Genomic DNA, 24,912 nt, shown 5'->3' with positions numbered 1-24,912 from the left:
GCAACTAATGAATCATCGAACTTTACATCAAAAACCAGGGATGTACTGTATGGTGACTAACATAATATAATAAAAAACATGATTATAATAAAAAAAAGAAAGTCCCCCCAACAAACAGTCTTTCCTGTTCTTCCTTCGCCCTCCCGCTACTCTTTCCCGCATAGCACAGCTCACGCTACCAGGATGCATACCTCACTGTTTACCCACCATTTTATCATCAAACACAACAGGGAGCAAACTTCATTTTCCTTTTTAAAAAAAGGNATAATAAAATAAAATTTAAAAATAAATAAAAAAAATAAATAAAAAAAAAGAACTAGGAAGATTGGTAGGAGAAGAAAGGAATAAAGAAAGGGGGGTAATCAGAAGGGGGAATGAAGCATGAAAGACTATGGACTCTGAGAAACAAACTGAGGGCTTCGGGGGGGGATGGGGGAATGGGATAGACTGGTGATGGGTAGTAAGGAGGGCACGTATTGCATGGTGCACTGGGTGTTATACGCAACTAATGAAGCATCAAACTTTACATTGGAATCTGGGGATGTACTGTATGGTGATTAACACAATATAATAAAATAAAATTTAAAAATAAATAAAAAAAATAAATAAAAAAAAAGAACTAGGAAGATTGGTAGGAGAAGAAAGGAATAAAGAAAGGGGGGTAATCAGAAGGGGGAATGAAGCATGAAAGACTATGGACTCTGAGAAACAAACTGAGGGCTTCGGGAGGGGGTGGGGGAATGGGATAGACTGGTGATGGGTAGTAAGGAGGGCACGTATTGCATGGTGCACTGGGTGTTATACGCAACTAATGAATCATCGAACTTTACATCAAAAACCAGGGATGTACTGTATGGTGACTAACATAATATAATAAAAAACATGATTATAATAAAAAAAAGAAAGTCCCCCCAACAAACAGCCTTTCCTGTTCTTCCTTCGCCCTCCCGCTACTCTTTCCCGCGTAGCACAGCTCACGCTACCAGGATGCATACCTCACTGTTTACCCACCATTTTATCATCAAACACAACAGGGAGCAAACTTCATTTTCCTTTTTTAAAAAAGGGCCTGGTATTTTCTTATGTTTCACAAAAAAACAAGTGCCACATTCTCTGACCTGCTAGTCATACACACATATTCTTATTTCTAAACATCTCTCTAAGTTTAAAGCTCTGGAGACCAAATGAGGTATCAGTATTATAAATGGGGCCCCACTAATGTCTTATTTTGTACATTAAAATTTCCTGTACTACTTAGCTCACAGAAGCATCGTGTAAAAAAAACTTCCTGTGAATGCAGACAACTCTATGCAAATAAAAACAAAGGGAAACTTCTAACAACGGCAAATTATATTCTACAGTCCATAAATGCACCAGATAAAAGTATAATAAAGAGAAAAAAAATGAAATGATCTTCATTTGGCTCACTAGACTGAAGAGGCTTCCAAGATTCAACTTAAGGGTGGAGTGGGTATTGACAGAGGTGAGGAAGGAACAATGACTTCTACCAAAATCTGTGGCAATAAATGATCTTTCCTTTACATGTCCTCCCTAGAACTCTGTCCACAATCAAAGGGATGTCACAAGAGTCAGAATTGAGTATATGTCAGAAAAAGAAGGAATCAAACCATCTAGGAGGTGATAGGTTTTATCAGATTAAAGTGCTTTATTGGTCCACTAAATGTTTTACATAATTCAGTTTGGTTGCATGACTGCTTTAAATGCAACACTATTTTAAATAAAGAATGCCCTTGAGAAGATTTGAAAATATTGCCTGGGCTGCCACAGCTCTAACAAATAGGCAGTTACCATATTTAGTCAATTATTATCACTTAAATGTATTATTTAGCAAAGCTTCAGATCGTAAATCTGAGCAAGTCTATGGGGTCTGCCTGAATTACACATTCCTACCACCTCTTCCACATCCTTCAGCTCCACACAAAAATGAAATGAAGCCAAATATATCACAGCAAAGGGGACAGTGTATCAGATCCACTCAACGATCTAGATATATGCGGAGAAATAATGTTCCTTTCGTTCCTTCTCTAAAGATTAAAAGCATCTTAATACCATTCCCTTTGCAGCTCTCCTCAAAGATGAAATTTATAGCATGTCACATTTTATCTTAAAAATGTATATGCTTCATAATAATTTCATATTTGAGTGCTTTATCAGCAATTCTTACATGAGAGGCATTCAGATTCCCAAACTGGGTAGGAAGGAAACTCCGCGTTACAAACAATAGGATCTACAAACATTTTAAAATTTAATTTGGCGGTGTGCTTTTGATTTTGCTTTTAATTGGGGCTTTGCAATCACACCTGCCTGGCATATTAAAACAGACTGACGATGAATGCCCAACATATTTGGTTGCCGTGCTAAATTTTTATGTTCTCAGAACCAGAATCACTCCCAGAAAGGAAATACAACAGATTTTTAAAATTTATGAGTTCTGAGAGACTGTGTGCTCCAAATTATTGCTAAGTATAATCTAAAACACTAAAAATATATTTTTGGTCCCACAGAGGAACCTGCAGAGCAAAAACAGCAACGTCCTGATGCCCACCTTCCTGCAAATCAGTGGGACTGTGCAAATTGTTAGATTATCAAGATCAATGCCTTCTGGTGCAAGATTCCTTCTGATTTGGTTAATTCAGCCAATGCAGTTTTTCACAATGCAGAGCTCTTAGCAGAGCCTCCTTATATTATAGTCTTACAGGGGTTATTAACTCTACCCTGCTGCACAAATTCACCGCACACAGGGCTTCTTTGTGTCCAAGGTCATTATAAGCAGGTTCCCCTGTAACAGGTCCTCTTGGTAGGCTTATACCTAACATTTTCCAATCCCCTCCTGGCATTTCTGCATGACTACCAGGATCCACAAACAACAGCATGCCCTGGCTTTTGTTTTCCTGTTTGACAAGTGACTGAACTTCAACAAGGAAGCCATTGAAAGAAAACAAAATCCTCCTCTCTCCACTACTCATTAGAGCCTTCTTACATAGGAGAGGGTACCCCTTGGAACTAAGTTAGAATACAGATAAGACAGCTTAAGGCTGGGGGTGTGCTTTAAATATCTAAAAAGCAACAGGTATTTTTTCAAGCAAAAGACACAGAGTACAACACATAAGGAGCCGAACTTACATTCCTATATCCCAACGTGACTAATGTAATTTCAGGAGTCATATCACAATATACGTTCTCTGAAGTCACAATGAAACACTAACTGGATATTAGTAGCACTGAAGTGTATACAACATACAAATCTTCGTACTTTTGTATATTTCTGCCAAGTGAAGAAAGAAACATACATAGAGAGCCAGAAACAGAATAGTAATTATCGTATACCAACCCCATTGGCGGCCGCCATCTGCGCTATTGTTTCTATCGCTGATTTATTAAAATACCGCCCATCTCCACCAACCACCAGTGAGGATCCCTGTCGATCTTTAAGGTCTATGGAAAAGAACAGACTCTGGATGAAATTCTCCAGATAACATGGCTTCTCCTCAAAACAATAGGTTTTCTTCCGTAATCCACTAGTTCCCGGTTTCTGGTCATAGTAGGGAACGGTAGCAAATGTCAACAGAGGGAGAGGACCTTCTTCCATTTTTCTTTATTTCCCAGAAATCCATTCATCAAGATCACTCATCTTTCATTTTCACCACTTGGCTCAGCGAGGGTGTCCAGAGAGCAGGCAAGGGTCCTCAAAATAGTCTGTCCGACCTGAAGCTGCAACAGTGTCATCTGAGTAACTAAAATAGAGGTCGTGCCTGGATGATCACTCTCAACGAGGAAGCTGGGTTAAGTCCCTGCTGTCGTCACCCCTGGTGAAAAGTTAAGGGCCACACACCCACCCACACCCACACACAAAGCACATCTTCCAAGTTGTTTTGGTGAGGACACTTCAGCCCACATAACCACGCCAAATACCCTCCAATTATTTTTGCCTCCTCTCCCCCGATAGCTCCAAAGGATACTGCCTGTGGCAGCCTTCAGTCACAAACACCAGATGGCTGCCAGACTCCACTCGCAGAGCCCAGGCAAAGATGGGGCAAGCGCAGTCCCAAGAAGCAGGCTTGTGGTGAACAGGACACCCTGGTGTGGCTCCCACTGCTCCCGAAAGCCCTTAACGCAGAGCCTCTCTGGGCACTCGTCGCTGAGAAGGCCATCTGCCGCTACAGTTGTCCCATGCCATCTAGCAAGTTAAAGGTCAATCTTAAAATGGAAGTGAGGGATCTCAGTTACCTCTGGTTTCCTTACATCACCATCATTTTGATACCGAAGGAATTTTTTACCTCCCACATGCAATTCCAGTCGGAAGGAAGAAAGTTGCCAAACAGAAGAGATTTATTCATTGCCCACCAAGGGTTTAACAAAATAGTACTCAGCTCTAGAAGAACAGATACCTACAAATATGCCCTGAATGATCAACAACTTGGTCACTCCCTTGAACTTAGGGAAACATGGGAATGGAGATGCACCAAATCCTTGAAAACATAAGCAAAACAGGGAGGGGAAAAAAGTATGTTTCTCTAAGTGCATGAGGTCTGATCAAGTTATTATCTGGAAAAACAATATGAACATAAGATTAAACTTTGTGTTTTCACTGTGTCAGTTTTAAATAGACTTGGCTTTTAAGAAAACATTTTCAGTGAAGCATGTTCTTTGCATTTGAAGAACCTAAGATGTTCTAAAACATTCTACCTGAACAAATTTAATATTCAACCCCCATCCGATCCCTAAGATTTTATTAATGATCTATTTAAATGCATGCGTCTTCTTTATCTAGTTCAGCAGGAGTTGACGATTAAGAAGCTCCATTGTCAAGGTTTCGGTAAACTTGTCAAGGATGCTTGAAAAGTAAACCAGAACTAGTTACACCACATGTCTGGAGAGTCTGACATGCACTGGAGTCCAGGTTTTCAAGTGAAACACGAATAATTCCTTGATAAACAAAATCTGAGTATTTTTCTACTATCTTGTCAAGCAAGGTCCGAAAGCAAACAGAACTGGGAGCAGCAGACTGCCCTCTCTGCTCATGGGGCTGCTCTGTGCAGGACCAGATAAGTGAACAGGCCCGAGAGCCAAAAGCAGCCGCTGGCAGGAAAGCCTGGTCTCCTTCAAATGACAAATGGTGCTGGTCCACGTGCAGGGAAGACCTCGAGACATAATATTAAAACAATTCACAAGACCACGTCTATTAAGTTGAAAACCAGTTGGCCAAAGGACACGTTTTCTAGTTTATTTGGGGCTTTTATTTACTTCTTAAAAGTAAAATTCCTTAGAAATTAATTTATGAAGTTAGCTTGCTATATTAACAGTAGTTTACAAACCCACTGTTTTGCAATTACAATAAAGGCATTTTTTAAATTCATTTTTTTAGGTCTGGTGCCAAGTTATCTCTGGTTCTAGATAGGTTTGCAAATCAGGCTAGCATATGTGTCTTGACATATTTAATAATAGATTAAGATTTATGAAATATCAACCCAATAATCTTTTCATTGGGAATAACAGAGCAACCAACCACATAATTGGTAGTTTCCTTAAGAAGTTCTTGAAATCCCAGGGTAGACTGAGGGACACGTGGTCATAAGGGTGCTCCAACATCCCCAACTGAAGATTCTCTGCCCACACATTCCAGCATATTCTCTGCTGGTGCTCTGCCACTCTCTCAGTGAAGCTCTTCCTGAAGCTGGAACAAAGAGAGTTAACATTTTGATGGGTTTTTTTCCCATGCACTGACTTTATTTACAGTTTATGGTTAATGCAAATCAATTTCATAAAATGAGAAGTTATGAAGAATCAAGGCATAATTATGCAAATTCAAAATAGATGCTCAATACAAAAAAAATGCAAGCATAAAAGTGGGTTTGTTCACAGCATGAGATCCAACGGCTCTTGCTTCAAAGGATGGAAATAGTTGCTTTTTTTCTTGAAGACTGTGGCCACATCACATGCTAGAACACCTCAGCTTACCAGTGTGTTTTCATGTGAACCATAACTTGTTTCTAAAAATATTTTTTTACACCATAAATGTTATAAAAGCTGCACTTTTCCAGAATTAAACCTCCTCTTGGACCTAGCACCAATTTCTAACTATCCAAAAAAGTAACTGATACAGAAAGTATTCCAAATGTAACTATTCTGATTCTTGAAAGTTAATAAAAAAAAACAAAAATTTCTGGGCACCTGGGTGGTTCAGTTGGTTAAGTGTCTGCCTTCGGCTTAGGTCATGATCCCAGGGTCCTGGGATAGAGTCCTGCAGGGGGCTTCCTGCTCAGCAGTGAGTCTGTTTCTTCCTCTCCCGCTACCCCTTCACCTGCTTGTGCTTGTGCTCTCTCTCTCTCTCAAATAAATAATTTCTTTTAAAAAGATTATCTTATTAAAAAAAATAACTTTCCAAAGTAGCTTAGAAAGAAATATTGCAAACTTAGTACTGCTGGTACTCTTCCAATTACCTGATATGCCATCTTGGGGTTGATTATTATTTGCCTCTTAATTTCAAGATTTTTAAATATACCTTCCCTGTAGATCTTTATATTTGAAAAATTATTTAACACAGAAGGAAACAGCTGTGAGATCATATGTAATGATGTACATATGATACATCACATGTATGATCACCAAGAGATCATACATGTCTAACCTGTGGAATCAGGTCACTAAGTGAACCCAGTGGGTGAACCCAGCGCATCTCTCTTGCATGGAAATATCTAGGTGGGCACATGGACCTTTTTCCCTCCTTGTGTGTGAGCCAGCCCTTCAGCGATGCATGGACTGGGGAAGATTCCCTCTCTCACAGCTCTTGCACATGTCAATGAATACCCAGCAATTTAAGTGCACACTGAATCCAAGCCTCCAGAGGAAAGAGTTCTATATCCCAGAACAGAGAGTAATGTTGTCAGTGACTACATATGCCTGGCACGGTGTTGGTCAATATGCAAAACTAAAGCAAAAAGATATAACCCTTGCCCTAGAAAAGCTTCTATTCTAAAAAATAGGCCTGAGTCATAATTTTATGGACATTGTAGAACTCAACCCCATATAAAAATATTACCAGAAGCAGCAATGTTAGATGAACTGTGAAGTGTGGTAAAAAAAGAAGGGGCATTAAGAACATGAAGCTTCCTACGACGTGTAGACTAAGTGGGGCAGCTATTAAGAAACTCATTTGTTTTAGCTCTCCAGCAAAGGTTGAACTTCATCTTCGGAAACGTTACTGTCGAGCATAGCGAACCCAATTTGGCCTAATGAATTCGCCTGCATTGCCAGTACTCCTTCACAATGACACAAATTACATTTAAACCATATGGGGGATTTAAGGATTACTCCCCTCAGACAAGGAACTTTCATACTGGTCTTGGGTCCAATCAATTTCATGATGGCAGAGTTATGAACCCCTTCGCTCCCAGCCTCACAAAGACTCCAGCTCCCGTTCTGATCTGCAGATACCTTCCTAGTAGAACACAACAGAAACTGTAGACAGGCCCATTCTTTATTCATTCTATCTTTCTTTCCATCGGTAAATACTTATTGGGTAGCTAACTACCATGTTCTTTAGTTGATGCCACAGTAGTGGACATAGGGGATGAGATTGCTAACCCTGTCTCTAGGTGTAAGCACTAGAAAGGCGGCCAGTAACTGGGCTAAAAGCAGCAGAGATCATCAGACCCCCAGCCTGAAGCCCTGTACCTGTGACAGCTGCAGGTGCCTGCCCGAGTGATTGCGGTGTGTGACCCAAGAGACAGGAAGACACTCATTCATTTCTCCCACCAACAGTATGTGAGCATGTAGTGAATGTCAGCCCCAGGCTAGGCATCACAGGATAATGCAAAGACCATATGTTTAGGAGCCAGACATAACCAGGGCTCAAAGCTTTGACTTTCAACTGCATGAGAAATGTAATCTTGAGCAAGTTACTTAACTGTACTGAGCCTGTAAAATGGGGACAACTCTCAAGGCTGTGCTGGGAACTGAATCAGGTAACATATGTGAAAGCACAGAGTGCTGTGTCTGGCATCTAGAAGATTATCAGTAAATGGTAGCCCCCTCACCCTCCCAATCTTCAATCTCCTCATCTCTGCAATGAGACAATACCTGCCTCACAAGGTTTTTGTGATGATGACCTCACCAAGCGTCTATGAAAGTCTTTGTGAACTAGAAAACAATATAAAGATATAATTTTTTTTTCATATTTAGGAGATGGAGGAGGAGAGAAAAATGCACATGGACCTTTGTTCTTAAGAAGTTCATGTCATGGGGAGCCTGAGTGGCTCAGTTGGTTGGGGGGCTGCCTTGGACTCAGGTCATGATCCCAGGGTTCTGGGATCAAGCCCCATATTGGGCTCCCTGCTCAGTGGAGAGCCTGCTTCTCCCTCTCCCTCTGCTGCTCCCCCTGCTTGTGCTCCCTCTCTCTCTGTCAAACAAATTTTTAAAACTTTAAAAAAAAAAAAAGTTCATGTTAGAGGAGCCACCACTTGTGGTGGCCTCGGGCCTGTCCCAGAGGTCCACGCGCAGACTGACACCTCTTGAGAGGTTACAGTAATGGGGTAAGACTGGAGAAATAGTTGGGGCAAGATTACAAAGTCTCATGAACCATACTAAAGTTTATTTTGTAGGCACCGAAGCTATGGAAATTTTTAAGCAAAAGGAATCTAAAATGATATGGTTTGGAAAGTTAACTGGCTGCCAGTGGTGCATCAAATAGCTTCGAGAAGGAGAGACTGGAAAAAGACTAGCAAGTCTACAAAAAAGAATTCCTTCCTCAGCTGGGGTGGCTCTGAGGATCCTGGTCAGTGGGGTCTTGTCCAGAGCTGCTCCTCTGCCGGCCTCCTGCACAAGACTTCAATTTTAAGTCCCAAGGCTACTTTGAGCCCTATTAGGATTTTTCCTTCCAACATGAAGACACCACCCGAACAACCTCTTTCCTCTGACCCCTTCTCCACAGACTGTCTTCCACTCCTTCCCTCTCTTCTCTGATTACTGTCTCCTACCCCACAAGGGTAGACTCCTAGAGCCGTGTTCTACTACAGGACCCTGATGCCAGGCCATGATCACCAGAGGTGGATGCCTGATCAAAGCTAGATCACTCGTATTTCCCCTCCCAGGAATCTAGAATTAGGACTCAAAAAAGTACAGATCCAATTCAGTTAGTCTTTGAACCGAGAAGATAGGTAAATTCAGGAGCTGTGGGGCAGGGACAGTGGTGTCATGAAAACAGCCATAAACTGTGACCAACAGCCACACAATATGTGAGAATACCCAAACACTATGCAGGATACAACTCTGGATCATTTAGACATCTGTAAGATCTGTGGGCCCAATGTACAGAAAGAATTGGGAAACCATTCAGAATAGAATCAAGCATAAAATAGGTTAGATAAATCTTCTCAAGAAGGTAAGGATTGCAGATTCATTAAGCATGAGAATTAGGGAATGTGGTCTCCTATTCAGATCTCCAGTCAACATGCAATTCAGCCAGCTCACAATATCACCCCAATTCAATTGGAAAGATCACCCCTAACTGTTTGGGGTGAGAGACTGGTTTTTGAAGGGGGCATTTTTTTAAGGTTTATTTATTTATTTATTTATTTATTTATTTATTTATTTGAGAGAGAGTGAGAGAGAGAGAGCACATGTGCATGCATGGTGGGGGGGGTAGGGGGCCGGAGGGAAAGAGAATCTTAAGCAGACTCTGAGTGGAGCATGGAGCCCGATGCAGGGCTCAATCTCACAGCCATGAGATCATGACCATGAAATCACAACCTGAGCTGAAACCAAGAGTTGGAAACTCAACTGAATACGCCACACAGGCACCCCTTGAAGAGGGCATTTTTAAACATAGAAAGATTTAGAATTAAGTATGGACAGGAAGTAAATCAAACTCATAGTGTACAGATAATAAATCAGACTTGCAGCATTAATATTTTTGCATAAGTTTGGGAGAAAATCTAAGTATATTTGGTATTTTAGGTATGTTAGGAGAATCTGGGATATTAGTTTATCTAACAGATTAGTCTTATATTCCCAATTTCTAATGTGTAGTTGAGTAACCTATTTTGACTTATGATTTTAAGGAGATAAGAGAATTTTGTCAAAATTATAAACACTGGAACATTCAAGAAGACTTTGTCCCATATTTACAGTTTGAAGTTTAAATCAGCAGATGCAGATAATTTGCTGTAGTGTTTCAGGGAATGGACCGTAAGGCCCTACTGACAGGCTGGAAACCCAGCTCTGCCCGTCACTAGCTGTGTGACCTCGGAAAAGTCATTTAACCTCCTTGTGCATCCATGGCCTCATCTGTAAAAATGGGGAGAATAACAGACCCCCTAGCTCACTCACTGTTTGCAGTCATGGTTGAATGAGGTAATACACAGAAAATTCTAAACCAGAGCTGGTATAGGATGCCCTACAAAAGTATCTGCTGTTATCATGATTAGATTATATGAGAACAACTTGAATATTTTCAAGATTTGCTTGTTAGACAAAATAATTTTAGAAGTAAATAAGGGTATTTGATTTCTAAATTTGAAATATTCATAGAAGTTTGAGTAAATGCGTTTAGAACTAAGATCACATGCGCACGCACACACACACACAAACACACACACACACCCCAACTTACACTGACAATTGAGTCAGCAGAGTGGGAAGAAAACAAAGCTGAGATAACCAGAGGGGGTAGATAGAGTGGCTGCCAAGGTTCCTCCCGTCTCAGGCTCGTGTGAGGCCCAGGTATCCACTCTACCCTTGGCTTTCAGGAGATACCTCTGAAACCTTATGGAGCAGTCCTCCTGGCAACTCACTGTGGTCTGACTAGCTTCCTATATTACTTGAGACCACCTGCAGCTCTTCATAGTGTTGAGCGGGGCTCGGTGGTGCACGGCTCCTATTTGCCAGCTCTGAGCCAGGCTCCACCTGCTGACCAGGCAAGAAGAAGAGAGGAAAGTCACTCTCTTTCTCCCTTTGAGCAACCTCAGTCAATAGCAAGGAGATAGAGTACCATTTACTAGTTGGGTGACCCTGGGCAAAATACCTAACTTCTTGGTGTCCCCACTTTCTCATCTTTAAAATGGGGACTGAAAATAATACCTATTTAGACTTATTGTGATCATTTTGCAATACACACAAATATCAAATCATTATGCTGTACACCTGAAAGTAATATGACGTTACATGTCAATTATACCTCAATTTAAACAATGCATCTTTTGAAGAGAGGGAAAGAAAGAAAATAGTACATATTGCATGGTTTGTCGTATAAAGATACAATGAGTTATTAAATGTAAAAGAGAAATTACATTAAACTATAAAGAAGGTACAAAGTCTGAAGAATTCCAAGGGCTGCATGGCTCAGAGCAGTGCAGAATCTCAGCCTCAAAAAGACTTCTGGAGGGGCGCCTGGGTGGCTCAGTCGTCAAGCATCTGCCTTCAGCTCAGGGCGTGATCCCGGCATTCTAGGATTGAGCCCCGCATCAGGCTCCTCCGCTGGAAGCCTGCTTCTTCCTCTCCCACTCCCCCTGCTTGTGTTCCCTCTCTCGCTGGCTGTCTCTATCTCTGTCAAATAAATAAATAAAATCTTAAAAAAAAAAAAAGACTGCTGGAGCATATTTTGAAATTAAAAATAGCTGCATCAGAGCGTGTACATCCTCTAGCATGTGTCAGTCTGTTGTCCATCTGTTTATCCACCCATGTATCCAGCCATGACTACATAAGCTGACTTGCTGCATTCATTTCACCAAATGCTGTGCACCACGGGAAGAGGACAGACTCAAGCTGTCAAGAAACTTCTGGTCTAAAGAGAGAGGTAAGTCAACAAATTGTTAAAAAAAAAAAAAAAGGAGTAAGAAGCGCTAATCTGGGAACTCAAGAGAGACTTATGAACTCCCAGAGGTGAGAGAGAAGGTAAGGAAGGCATTCCCCACCTCCACAAACAGCCATTCTTAATTCATGTGTTTAAATCTAAAAACAATCTTTGAAGATGCCCAGAGCTTAGAAGGCCTTTTCCTACATAATGCACTTGTGAGGAGAGCTCCTGCTTTATTAAAAATTATCAATATTCAACCATTTTGACCTATAAAAATGGCAATTTACATGGTTCATACAGAATTTTTATATCTTTTATTTCCTTTTTGAAGCATCTTCAAGAAAATTTTAACTCCCTTAAGAATATTCATTTGGAGCTAACAGAGTATTTTCCCACATTCTGGCTATTACCAGAAACTACATATGAAAACCCCTTGGTTAAAAAAAAAAGTAAAAATTAATTAATTAGTTAATTAATTTAAAAAGTGGATCTAAAGAATTGCTTGATTTTCAAATCATTTGTGGTTGTATGTTTCCCTCTTGTGGTGGAAAATGGAAAAACATGCAAGATTTCTCACGACCTCACAAGGGGGCGTACTAGCTCTCCCTAGCGGGCATCACACAACTCTAGGGGGCCCCATTCACCTCAGATACAATGGGAATCATGCCCCCTGGAGTTCTGCGGGAGACAGTAGTTAGCCCTCTATCAAATAATTAAAATCTGAAGGGATTTCTGGGCTTTTAAGAAGAGGAAAGGTATGGTGAGGATATTCTCTGTTTTTTTTTTTTCCAGTTGTATGGCCTGGCCAAACTAGGATGTCCTGCTGGAAAGGAAGCGAATGAAGGTGGCCACAAACAGGGAATGTCTTTTTCCGTGGAATCTTTGTGAGCCTAAGCTTCTGAGAAAAGGGGATAGTGAAGCTTCCTTTAAAAATTCTTAAAGTATATGAGAAAAGGCATGTAAAGTGCTTATCATGATGCCTAACCATAGAGTAGCAGTCAATAAATGTTATCCAAACTACCAAAATGAGAAAGACATGTGGATAAGGACTGATCACATCCTTCTAACCCAGCCCGATCTCCAGAGCACGTTAGACCACGCAGGAAACAATCAGTGATATAGGTGGGGCTGGGTGGTAAAATGTACCATGGGCCACGGAAAAGGTGGGGGACAGGGAATCTACCACCCCTGCTCAAACCACAAGGCTTTGGAGTCAGATAGGCCTGGGTCTGAATCCTGCCTTTGCCACCTCTGGCTGTGTATGGCCTTTCCAGCCTCAGTTTTCTTATTTCTACAATAGAGACAAGGACACCTGCCTTAAAGGTGGTTGTATGCAGGAAATAACCACAGTAGGTCAGGGTGTGGGGCAGTGTTACAAGGGCTTTATAAGCATTAACTCATTAGATCTTCCCAACACTATAAGATCAATGCTATCATTCTCAGCCCCATCCTTGGAACAAGAACACCTGGGGATACCGATGACACAGATTTATCGTCTGCCCAAGGCCAAATAGCGGGGAAATTGTGGAGATGGGTTTGAACACAGGCAATCTGGCTCCAGAGCCCATAGTCAACCATCATGCTGTGCTGCTTCTTACTGTAGTATGTGGCCACGGAAACAGCAAATCAACAACAATAGCTTTTAAAACATCTACCTATGGGGCGCCCGGGTGGCTCAGTTGGTTGAGCATCTGCCGTCAGCTTGGGTCATGATCCCGGGATCCTGGGATCAAGCCCCTCATAGGGCTCCCTACTCAGTGGGGAGTCTGCTTCTCCCTCTTCCTCTAGCCCCCACCTCTGATTGTGCTCTCTCTTACTCTCTCTCTCAAATGAATAAATAAAATCTTTTTTAAAAAATGTCTACCTTGGGGCAACTGAGTGGTTCAGTCGGTTAGGCATCCAACTCTTGATTTCAGCTCAGGTCATGATCTCAGGGTCACGGGATCTGGCTCTGCGCTCAGTTGGGGAGTCTCCTTGAGATTCTCTCCCTCCTCCTCTCCTTCTGCCTCTCCCCCCCCCAACACACACACACCCTGCTTGTGCATGCTCTCTCTCCCTCTCTATAAAGTAAACAAATAAAACCTTTTTTTAAAAAAAGTCAACTTTGAGAAAGGCAGCATAGTGGAAATCTGGGTTTGAATCCCAACTCTGGGTAATTCTTAGTATCTTAGTGATCTTGGGCAAATCACTTACCTTCTATTTCCTCAACTGTGAAACAGGGGTCTAAACACCAGTGTCTTCAGAGTTGAAAAGATTAAATGAGATCATAAAAAGAGTGTACAGCACAGTGCAGAGCAGTACATGTAGGTTCTCATGCAGGCTTAAGAATAGCCTAGTGATGCAGGTAATCTCACTGTTCCCATTTTACAGAAGAGGACACTGAGGCTGAGAGAAGTGAAACAACGTGCTCCACAACTTGCAACTAATAAATTGGGAAGACAGATTTCAATGTCAGTTCTAATGCCAAAGCTCACGCTTAAGCTGTTTGGCTCCTTTGGGTGACCAAGCATATTTGAACTCATAGAAAAGGAAAAGGAAACAGATCCCAGGTGACTGTCAAAGGGATACTGCCCAAATGCAAAGTATATGAGCTTTGGTGGCCTGCACAACCCACCTGCACTTGGTGGACAGAGCACAGGTTGTGGGTTGAAAACTCCACCCCCCCCAAAAAAAAATTATGCTGAGTTCCTGACCCCATATGCCTGTGAATATGACCTTATTTGAACAAAGTTTCCCTGCAGATGTGATCAAATTAAGATGAGGTCATACAAGATACACCCTAAATCCAATGACTGGTGTCTTTATAGAAGAAGTGGGAGATTCAGTGACAGAGACACAGCAGGGAGAAAAGCAAGTGAGGCCAGAGGCAGACTGCAGCTCTGCTCACGGGTGACCAGGGCCACCATCAGAGCTTTCGGAAAAGGCAGTGGAGGATTCCCTGGAGCCTTCAGAGGTAGCATGGCCCTCTCTATAAGCCTCCAAGACTGTGAGAAAATACATTTTTGTTATTTTAAGCCACACCGTTTGTTGTCTTTTGTTACAGCAGCACTACGAGACTAATATTTTAAAATGTTAGTATAAATAAATATAATTTTTTTAAAAAGGCAAGCCCAGCTCCAAGGACAGCTGATACCCTCTGCAGCAGGGTGGCTGGTCTGAGCAAGAGGCCCTTGGATAGACCTCTCCCCACAGGTACCCCTTTCCTTTGCCCCAGAGTGCTTGGTTCTTATCACTAAATGACACAGCATGCGCCATGGCTTGGTATATACAAACAAGCCTCCTCCCTCACTCAGTGAAGAGGAGAAAGACAGCATTTTGTAACTTTGGTACCTGCAATGAAGAAGAGTCGGCAGTCCCTAAATATTTGATGGTTGCACTGCTGAAGTAAGAGCATTCTATGACCTCTGTGACTAGGGTTTCTGAGGACAGAGATGAGCTTTTCCCGGCAGTTGCCCAATAGGTCTCCTGTCCTGAGACCAACCTCAACTATAACGTTACTCTCAGCATCAGACGACTTCCCAAACCATAAGGTATCCACAATAGAGCACACTCTGCCTGAGTACTGGCATTTTAGGTAATTTCTACAGCACACAGACTTGTGCAATAACAATCAGGAACACAGCTAGAAACTTCAATAGTGAAGGGAGTAGAGCTGGTTAGTCTGTATGGTTGAGGCCCAACGCTTGGACTGCTTCTAAGAGGAGCCCTGTATCATTGCAGGCAGAGAGACGGAGAGGTGCTCACTCCCAGAAGCGAACTTCAGTGTGGGGGAGAAAAGAGATGAGAGACAGTCAGGGAGAGACAGAGACTAAAGCTAACAAGAGAAAAAGAGGCCCACCCAGCATCCCAGGCCTTCCACTAATATTAGGCAGAGATCTATAGGAAGCAGCATAGCTACATTGCATGTCTGATTTTCTTTTTTTTTTTTGCAAATTTTTGTGTCTATGAATATGTGATTTAACTGAGCGGATTGTGCATCATACATTCTACAATATGGATTTAGATCAACCAAGCCAAGGGGAAAGACCCACCCTGATGACAGCAGCCGGTCACATACTGACGGTATAGGCCGAATATTCTGCTAGCTAAAGACAGTCAGCAAACAGAGCTTTGACAGTTTACAGGACAAATCCTGTGGCCCAGTCCTCCTTATAAATAGTTTTTTAGGTTTGCTAACCTAAGTCTCCATCCATGACTCTCCCTTCCTACCAGAGTCACAAGACAATTCTTAGACTGTGTCTTAGGCTGGCCTGTGTGTAAAAGAAAGCACTGGGGGTTAAGGACCCATGTGGTGATAACTCCCCACTGGCTACCTGGCCGCCTCCTCCTTTCCTGCAAAACAGAAGTTACGAAGACTTCTATTTTAAAGTCTAAGCCTGTAGGCTTACTTTCCACCATGGCCTCCTTGTTTTGGCCATACTCCCTCCGTGTAGAATGTCTCCACTTTTTCCTGGTTTCCTTTTCATCATCCTTCAAGACCTGACTCAAACACACCTCCCCTGGGAGCCTCCCCAGACCACCTGCCCAAGCCCCCTCTGCAGGGCTCCCAATGGCACCCTAAAGCAGGCACTTGTCACACTGTTGTAACGCCTACCGGATGGTGAGCTCCGCAGGGTGCTGAGACAGTCTCGATGCGCTTGTGCGTGCCCCAAATGCACAGCACAATACCGAGCAGCGACAGGATGCCCGGCAAACATCTGAGCGACGGAAAGCACCCCCTCAAATACTATTCAGGAGAAGTTGCTGGCGCAAGCAGATCCAACCATTTACTAGAACCGCTATGCGAAAGCCCTTAGGGGAAGGCCTGGTGTGTGAACACCAAACGCCATGAGGAGCACTTAAGCTACATGGGACGATATTATTTGAGGTTATTGGGGGTATCTGGGGTTATTTGGGTTATTTGGGCTGGTTGCTGTGTTCTTTTGAGATAACTGAGTATCAGAGTGATAATATATTACTGAAAGCCTCAAGTTATGTAGAACTGGTCCCCCACCCCCCACACCCCCAGGCCCTAGGCATGAAACACTTACTCTTTGTAAGAAAGACACTTCTGTTCTGAAATTTATAGACCAACAGATGTGAAGCATCTTGATAGGTCACTGACAAAGCTGAGAAGTAAAACTGAGAAGATGGGAGCTGGCTGGGCAACCCTTAGCAAAGAGAAGTTTAAAGTGTCTGTATTTCCCATCAAAATCCCCACCAGCAATGTGCTTATCATGACTACGTATGAAGCATTATGCTAGGTGACTTCTGACACATATCTTATTATTTCCTAAACACACCTCTATGATATACCAGTTTAATTTTATAAATGAGTTTTTTTTAAAAAAAGAGTTCAAGCGTTTGCCCAAGATTAAACTGCTAATAAACAGCATATCCAAGAATCAAATTCAAGTCTGTCTGACATCAAAAGCTATACTGCCACAAAATTCTAATGTAAAAGAGGTCATTTTGATATCCCACTAAGATCCTCAAAATGGCATGATATCTTTACTTTCTGGTTACTCTTTAGCACATCTGGGTTGGACTTTGAGAGATGCTAGATAAAATCGCATGTGGAGATTTGTTTTGGCAGGAGGCGTACACTAGTCCAGTGGGGTGACTTTCCTGAAGCCACAGTGGAATTTCAACACCATCATAACGCACGTTTGGATTGCATCTTAGAGTTCCCTAAACCTTTGTGTGCCCGTTATTTAATCCTCATAAAACCCTCTAATAAGATATTAGAATTAATCCCATTTTACAAATGAGAAAACTGAGCTTTACATCATTTCAACAAGCTCCATGATATTGTACAGTAAGTTGTACAACTGAGATTTGCACCAAAATCTTCAATTCCAACCCATCACTAGGCACTGAATTCATTCATTCAGGGAGCCAACATGTAGCCTGTCTTCCATCTGGTATTAGGTCAGAAGTCTACAGAAGCACTTTGGATTATGGAGCTCTAGAATCTTCTCAACAATTATTCCCAGCAGTAGACTTTTAAATAGAACAACAAAGGTATTAGCCACATGCATTAAACCAGCGACTGCTCCCTGCCTCCACCCTTACTGCACTCTCAGCTGAGGTCTCCCTCATGGGAGAAGGCATCCTTGTTCTCCCCTCCCCGCTCAAGGCTGGGCTGGTTGCTCTCTTGTGTGTTCCACGAGTCCCTGAACTTCTCTCAGATAGCTGAAGTGGACTGAAGAGTAGCCAACGCCACCCTCTCCCCAAAAAGGTATGTCCACCCGGAACCTATGAATGTGCTCTTGCAGATCAATGAAGGATCTTGAGCTGAAACCACCATGGATTATCTGAGTGGGCCCTAAATCCAATTACAAGTATCCTTGAAACAGACAGAAGAGAAGACAGACACATGTGAAGGCAGAGGCAGAGACTGGGGTGATGCAGCCACACACACGTAGGACACTTGGAGCCACCGAAAGCTGAGGGAGGAAGGAAGGACTCTCCCCTGGAGCCTCTAGAGGCAGCACAGAGCAGCCAACACCTTGATTTCACACTTCGGGCCTCCAGAATTGTGGAAAAAATAAATTTCTGTTGTTTTAAGCCACCTAGCTTATAGTCATCTGTCAGTAGCCATAGGAAACGAACACACTAGCATTTGCACCATATTTCTGTCAAGTACCTATGCTTGCTCCTCGACTAGCATGAGCGTCCTGAGAACAAAGACTTCGTCTTACTCAGCTCCACACCCCCAGCCGTCTCACACAGGGCCTGCACATGCACAGTGCTCAACAGTGCTTGGTGAATGAGTAAATCCAGGCACTCCAGGAGCCTTAGAGCAACGCCAGCACACATTCCTTGCAGCTTCCCATCAGTAGCATGACATTAGCTTGGGCCAGGTCACCATTCCACACATCCACCCCTAAAATATCCATCTTCAAGGACCCACTGCTGCCTCAGAACTCCTATAAGGTAAAGGCCTCAAATCAATGAGCCTGTGACAGAGAGTCACAGCAACTGTGAACCTCTGCCTCACAGATCGAATTCCAGGGATAATGTATGGCGAGAGACAGAATAAGACATCTATGTGGTGGGTATGGTGGCAGACACACAAGACCTCCCCTCTGTCCTCCAATGGCCTCGGCGTTTGGAAGAACCATAATAATCATTAGAATCACCCAAATCTTCTGTTTATTAAAGACAATGTCAGGTACTATGTAATAAAGGCTTCACAAATTTTGCTTCATCCACATGTTAACGTTTCAAGGCAGATATTATTATTACTCTTTTTATGCCAAACCTACACGTGGGGGAACTGGCTATGGCGAACCGTGTGATCATGATTTTCTTGTGGATTTGACTACATAGGGCTTGGTGCCAAATGCATGGCCCAGCTCAGAGAGGCAGTCTGGCTTTTGGAACAGGTGCCAACCTTACTCCCAATTCCATTTGAGTTTCCTACACTTATTTCCCTTTTGCTTCATTTTTAAACAGACTTCATTTCATTCTGCTCCACAGAATGCATTTCTCAAAGTCCCCATGAGGCAGTGTAACATAATAGTTTTATGACTAAAGCAAAAGATCTTTCTCCAGCCCCACCCAGTTAGGCCATCCCAGCTCCATTTTCTGGCCTCTGTGCAACCATGAACGAGCCCTTGGAGTCAGGTGGGCACAAGTCTAACATCTAGGTTTCTGGTTTCTGTGGCGCAGAGCTGACGGGACTCTCATCCTAGGTCAGGGCCATTTTGTCTACTTGTGTCTTAACAAGCCTTCTCATGGTGCACAATTTCTAAATGCCTAGCCAAAGCATGTTTAGATGTCTACCAGAGTGGAAGAGAACCGTATCCCCAGGTCACCATGGGCGTCTGCAGGAGGAAAGCAGAATGCCAGAATCTCCCGCAACATGAACTGCCTTTTCAGACTCTCTCTAGGGCAGTGTTCTTGAACAAAATATGGTAACTCATTTTAAACACTTATGCCGGAGTATTTTCATTTAAATTAATGCTATCTCCTTCAAAACAATCATCTTGGGAAGCAACACATTTATTCAAACAGTACTCACAATGCATTAACATTTCTGGAACTCTTTCTCAGCAACTGTCTTAACAGTCTTTGGCACTTCCTTTGAAAGTCTTCAGTCATAACAAATTTCATCCTCTGAGAATAGATTTGAACTTTGGAAAGAGACAAAAATTGGTTGGAGCCATGTCTAATGAATAAAGTGGGTGATCAAATCTTGTTACATCGTTTTAGGTGAAAAATGAGGCATGACTATAAAATAATGTGACTGGTTTTCCTAGGTGACCCATAAACCGACTGGCTGAAAAATAATTCCCATAGAGGAGTTTCAAAATGCTGTGAGCGCTAGACGCATCACTGGAATAAGTGTACGGTTCCCAGAGTGGTGATTTGGCAGGGTACAATACTAATTTGGATATATAAGTTCAAATATGTTTGTAAAAAAAGAAATCTGATTGCTTACACTCATGAAAATGAAGAAGCTATTCTCCTGGAGAAATTTCTCCTCCTTTTTTTTTTGACAGCCTGGTGTGCTTTGGACAGGCAGTCTGCTGAGAAAAACCTAGTGGTGATTTTCACTTTTTTGTGTCAGTCCTCCCCCATCCAACCAAAGGCTCCTCGAGAAAGGGGACATCTTCATCTCTGTGTCTCCAGTGCTCAGGACAGTACACGTAGAAGCATGGGACACTAATTCCACTGCTCTTGACACAAACACTTTAACTTTGCTTCTCTTGCTCCTGGGGCTTCCCTTGCTAAATTTACCTTCTTCTGCCTAGCAACAGAAACTGGACCATATAAAATCCACCCACACAAATTTATAGAGACCTAAGGTCAACTAATGGCTGCTTAGGGCCAAAGGCATAAGGAAACAAGAGGGACTGACTGCTAATACACGGGGCTTCACTTCAGGTCATGGAAATATTCTAAAATTAGATTGTGGTGATGGTTGCACAACTCTGTAAACACATGAAAAATTATTGAATTGTACACATTAAATGGGTGAATTGTGTGATACATGAATCATATCTCAATAAAGTAGTTTATTTAAAAAGCCCTCCACAATAGAAATGTTTGTGCCTTAGTTCCTTTCTAAGATGGCGGTTGGAATAAATGATAGGTTCTCTTCCAAAAATCTAGTTCCCTACATAAAATTGTTTCTGTTTTCTTCGGCAACTCTATCACTTGCAAATAATTTCATGGTTTTCACCAAATTTGGAAAAGCATGTTTAGGATAGTGAGGACTGCCGAGTGTCCCCCAACATCAATTATTCCTTTCCTTTAGCTTGACACCTCCAATGTTTAGCCTGACACAGAGCACCCAGAATAACATGGATATACCCCAGTCTCCCTTGCTGCTATAGGAGGCCTTAGACTAAGTTTTGGCACAGAAGACATGAGTAAAACTAATGATGTACAGTTTCCGAGAAAGTTGTGCCTTTATTCTACTTCCTCCCCTTCCTATGGCCTGGAATGACCATATGGTGGTAGGCAGCCATCTTGCAGCATGCAGATAAGGGCAACTCACTAGGGAAGGTTGAGCAACAAAAGAAAAGAAATACAGAACCCCTTATACAACAGAGCCACCACACCAGCCCAGGACTGCCCATACCCAGAAAGAGTTCTATTACAGAAAGGGTTCTATTACTATGAACTTTTATTTTGTTTAAGTAACTTATTTGGGGACTTTGTTTTCACAGCCAAACCTATATGTTAACTAATGATAAAATCTCATCTTCTGTACGAGAACAGAATCTAAAATATGCAGCATCAGCATACCTTTTATGCCATGGCAAAACTGTTACCACTGTTACCCTGGAAGGCAGACCACTGGTCAACCAAACCTAGGCAAATAGGAGAAATTCAAAATAGGAGCGGTTGTTGGCTGCTTCCTGCCACAATAGAGAGGAGCTCAGGCAAAAATGAAGGTAAAGCTCCACGAAGGGAAATATCTTTGACTACGGCCTATAAACTGTGTTGCCCAAGTCCAGCAATTTGTGGCCTTGTAGAGTTAAGATGACCACTCTTTATGTAACCAAACTAAGGCAGCTCTCCATGAAGCAGCAGGTGTAGAAGAAAGGGCTGTGGCCTCAACTCTTTCCCAGGATTCTTTGCTAAACAATGAAAACTCACCCACCAGCAAAGATCTGATTAAGGATACTGCCTTCTTGGGGCGCCTGGGTGGCACAGCGGTTAAGCGTCTGCCTTCGGCTCAGGGCGTGATCCTGGCGTTATGGGATTGAGCCCCACGTCAGGCTCCTCCGCTATGAGCCTTCTTCTTCCTCTCCCACTCCCCCTGCTTGTGTTCCCTCTGTCACTGGCTGTCTCTATCTCTGTCAAATAAATAAATTTAAAAAAAAATCTTAAAAAAAAAAAAGGATACTGCCTTCTTACTCAGGCTAGCTTTTCCTATCTCAAGGCAGCCATCAGTGATGGAAACATCAGAGGAGGGACAGAGCACAGAGGCCAGAAAATAAAAGCTAAAGTTTTTAGGCTTGGGGCCCCTGGGGGGATCTGTCGGTTTAGCATCCAACTCTTGATTTTGGCTCAGGTCATGATCACAAGGTCATGAGATAGAGCCCCACATCAGGCTCCCCACTCAGCAGAGAGTCTGCTTGGGATTTTTTCTCTCCCTTAGCCTCTGCCCCGACCCCCGCGCTCGTGCTCTCTCTCTCTCTCTCAAAATAAATAAAATCTTTAAAAAAAAATAAGGTTTTCAGGCTTAAAACCCTATCTATGTGAGAATTTTCAATGGGGTTATCAGTACATGGAACTGATCAGAATAGGCCAGAAGAAGCCTAATAAGCTTTCGAAGTAATTACATAGTGAAACAAACCAAAAACTTGGTCTGCAAAAGCAACCCCTGCCTTCATATATCCCCCAAATTTCATCAGCAGAAAGCAGGATGCAAAAGCTGTGCAGATCCTAAAAAGTCTCAGAACCTACTCCCAAGTGTCCACGGCCAAGTGAGCACTGAAGGCAGAGAATAAGAGAGTCCCTCCCGGAGGGCAGAACCAGGGCTCCCAGTGGACCTGCTCCATGCTCAGGGCAAGAAGTCCACACTCCCCACCAGCAGCAGAGAGTGAACTATGTAAGCATATATATTTACCGGAAGAAATCTGAGCTGCTGTCCCGGGGGAAGAGTGATGAGTTCCATGGGTGGGAAGAAGAGTGGGCATGGTTATCTGCACGCCCAAAGAGATGGCCCACAGCAGAGATTTCTACTTGCAACTCCCTTTCCTAAAGGAACAGAACCACCCATTTTTAGCTGGCCACATGCCTCCCAATATAAAGTCTACATTTTTTTTTGCCCTTCTTGCAGGTAAGTGTGGCCTGTATGGAAAATCTAATCCGTGGATTGTGAGTAGAAGTGAGGTGTGCAATTTCCAGACTGTTTAAAGGAAAAAAAACGCTTTGCTCCATCTTTTTCCTGTGCCCACTGGCTGCAATGCAGTTGTAGTTATGGGGGGGGGGGGGCCCGCAGCCAGATGGGCAAAGGCAACACTTTCAAGACAGCAGAGCCACAAGATTGAAGGAGGTTGGTCCCACGGATCTACCATACTAGTCCTGGCCTGCGACACCCAGACAATCTCCCTAGAGAAAGAAAAACTTCTATTTTGTTTAATCCACTGCTGTTTTGAGTTTCTGTGACAACATCTTAACACCTTGAACCTATGTAATTGTATACATTTTTGACTTAAAATACAGGCTACATGGTATACATCAAATTCACTTGGAGAGACAGTTTGAAATGTCATCTTCTGGAGCCTCCAAACCTGAGCTAGGATGGGACGCCCGCCCTTGACAGGGAACTCTGTTAACAGAGATTCCAGATAGGAGCCAAGGAGAAAGCCTCAAGGCACAATGCTGCATATTGCATGTGCTGAATTATGATTGCTACCCTTCTCATAACGTGCGACTCTGAGTAGCCACAGGAATGTGCAGTGCTGCACAGAGTGGAGAAGAGTCAGATTCAGATCAGTGAAGCCAAGAGAGAGAGGCTCCCAAATCCAAATTCGGCTAAGATATTTTACACGACAAAGTCTGTTTAGTGGCTAAGTGTTCGGCTCTAAAAATCCATCCTGTCCATTCCTCCACCTAACCTCTTTCTGCTACGTGCCCCTCCAATAAAGTGGCCTCTTCTTTTCTGTTCACATACTCTCCATTCTTTAAGGCACAATTCAAGTTCCACCACTTCTTTCCCCAAATTCAAAAACGTTCTCTCCCTTATCCGCACTCAGCACTTTCTCTAATTCTGTTCTTTGCACATGTATGTATTTCTTCTATCTTTATTCCGCCAAAGACTGGCAGGATGGAAAAGGACAGTATTTTATTTATCCCAGTATTTAATATCAGTTCAAATTCAAAGTGTAAATGGGGAGAACAATCATTCATAAGACCATCATAATTAAATGACTTTTTTTTAATGGGAATTATACCATATTAAAAAGTGACCCAGGGGCGCCTGGGTGGCACAGCAGTTAAGCGTCTGCCTTCGGCTCAGGACGTGATCCCAGCGTTATGGGATCGAGCCCCACATCAGGCTCCTCCACTATGAGCCTGCTTCTTCCTCTCCCACTCCCCCTGCTTGTGTTCCCTCTCTCGCTGGCTGTCTCTATCTCTGTCGAATAAATAAATAAAAAAAAAATCTAAAAAAAAAAAAAAGTGACCCAAAGATGATTCTCTGCCAAGTCATCCTTGCCCTAAGGATATCAGGTTGGAAGTAAGGGTAGCAAGGTGCCTCTACCTAACACCAGTTACCTCAGAGTCCCAAAACATTCCCCGTCCTGCCCAGTATTCTTTCATTCCCTTCTCTAGAAACATGTCCCTTCACCTGTGTTTGCAGCTGGCCTCATGAAAGTCCAGGAAAGGGTGATCCATCCCAAATGGGAGATAGTGGAGTTCCTCCACTCAAGACTAAGTTCTCAAAGCCCCAATGGTTTGATCTGAGAACCTGAGACCCTTAATCTCTGTGTCACGTATTTGATGCCCATTTTGGTGAAAGCAGTACCTGACATTAAAATGGGATCGTTTGGGGCGCCTGGGTGGCACAGCGGTTAAGCGTCTGCCTTCGGCTCAGGGCGTGATCCTGGCGTTATGGGATCGAGCCCCACATCAGGCTCCTCCGCTATGAGCCT

At 42.8% G+C, this 24,912-nt stretch overlaps 1 protein-coding gene across 2 annotated transcripts in view; it reads right to left on the bottom strand.

The window, feature by feature from the left end:
• Nucleotides 1-24,912, bottom strand: part of PGM1 (phosphoglucomutase 1) — a 63,409-nt gene that overhangs the window by 32,971 nt on the left and 5,526 nt on the right. The window contains exon 1 of one of the 2 annotated variants that reach the window (XM_034653615.1): nt 3,353-3,625. The exons of the other annotated variant lie outside the window; for it this stretch is intronic. Coding sequence (XP_034509506.1) covers nt 3,353-3,610 — 258 coding nt within the window. The 5' untranslated portion in view covers nt 3,611-3,625. Of the gene's footprint in view, nt 1-3,352; nt 3,626-24,912 lie in introns of those variants that run through there. 2 annotated transcript variants of the gene reach the window in all.

The sequence above is a fragment of the Ailuropoda melanoleuca genome, chromosome 2 (genome assembly GCF_002007445.2).
Source record: "Ailuropoda melanoleuca isolate Jingjing chromosome 2, ASM200744v2, whole genome shotgun sequence".
Classification (NCBI taxonomy): Eukaryota; Metazoa; Chordata; class Mammalia; order Carnivora; family Ursidae; genus Ailuropoda; species Ailuropoda melanoleuca.
This window is presented reverse-complemented; position numbering and strand designations above follow the sequence as displayed.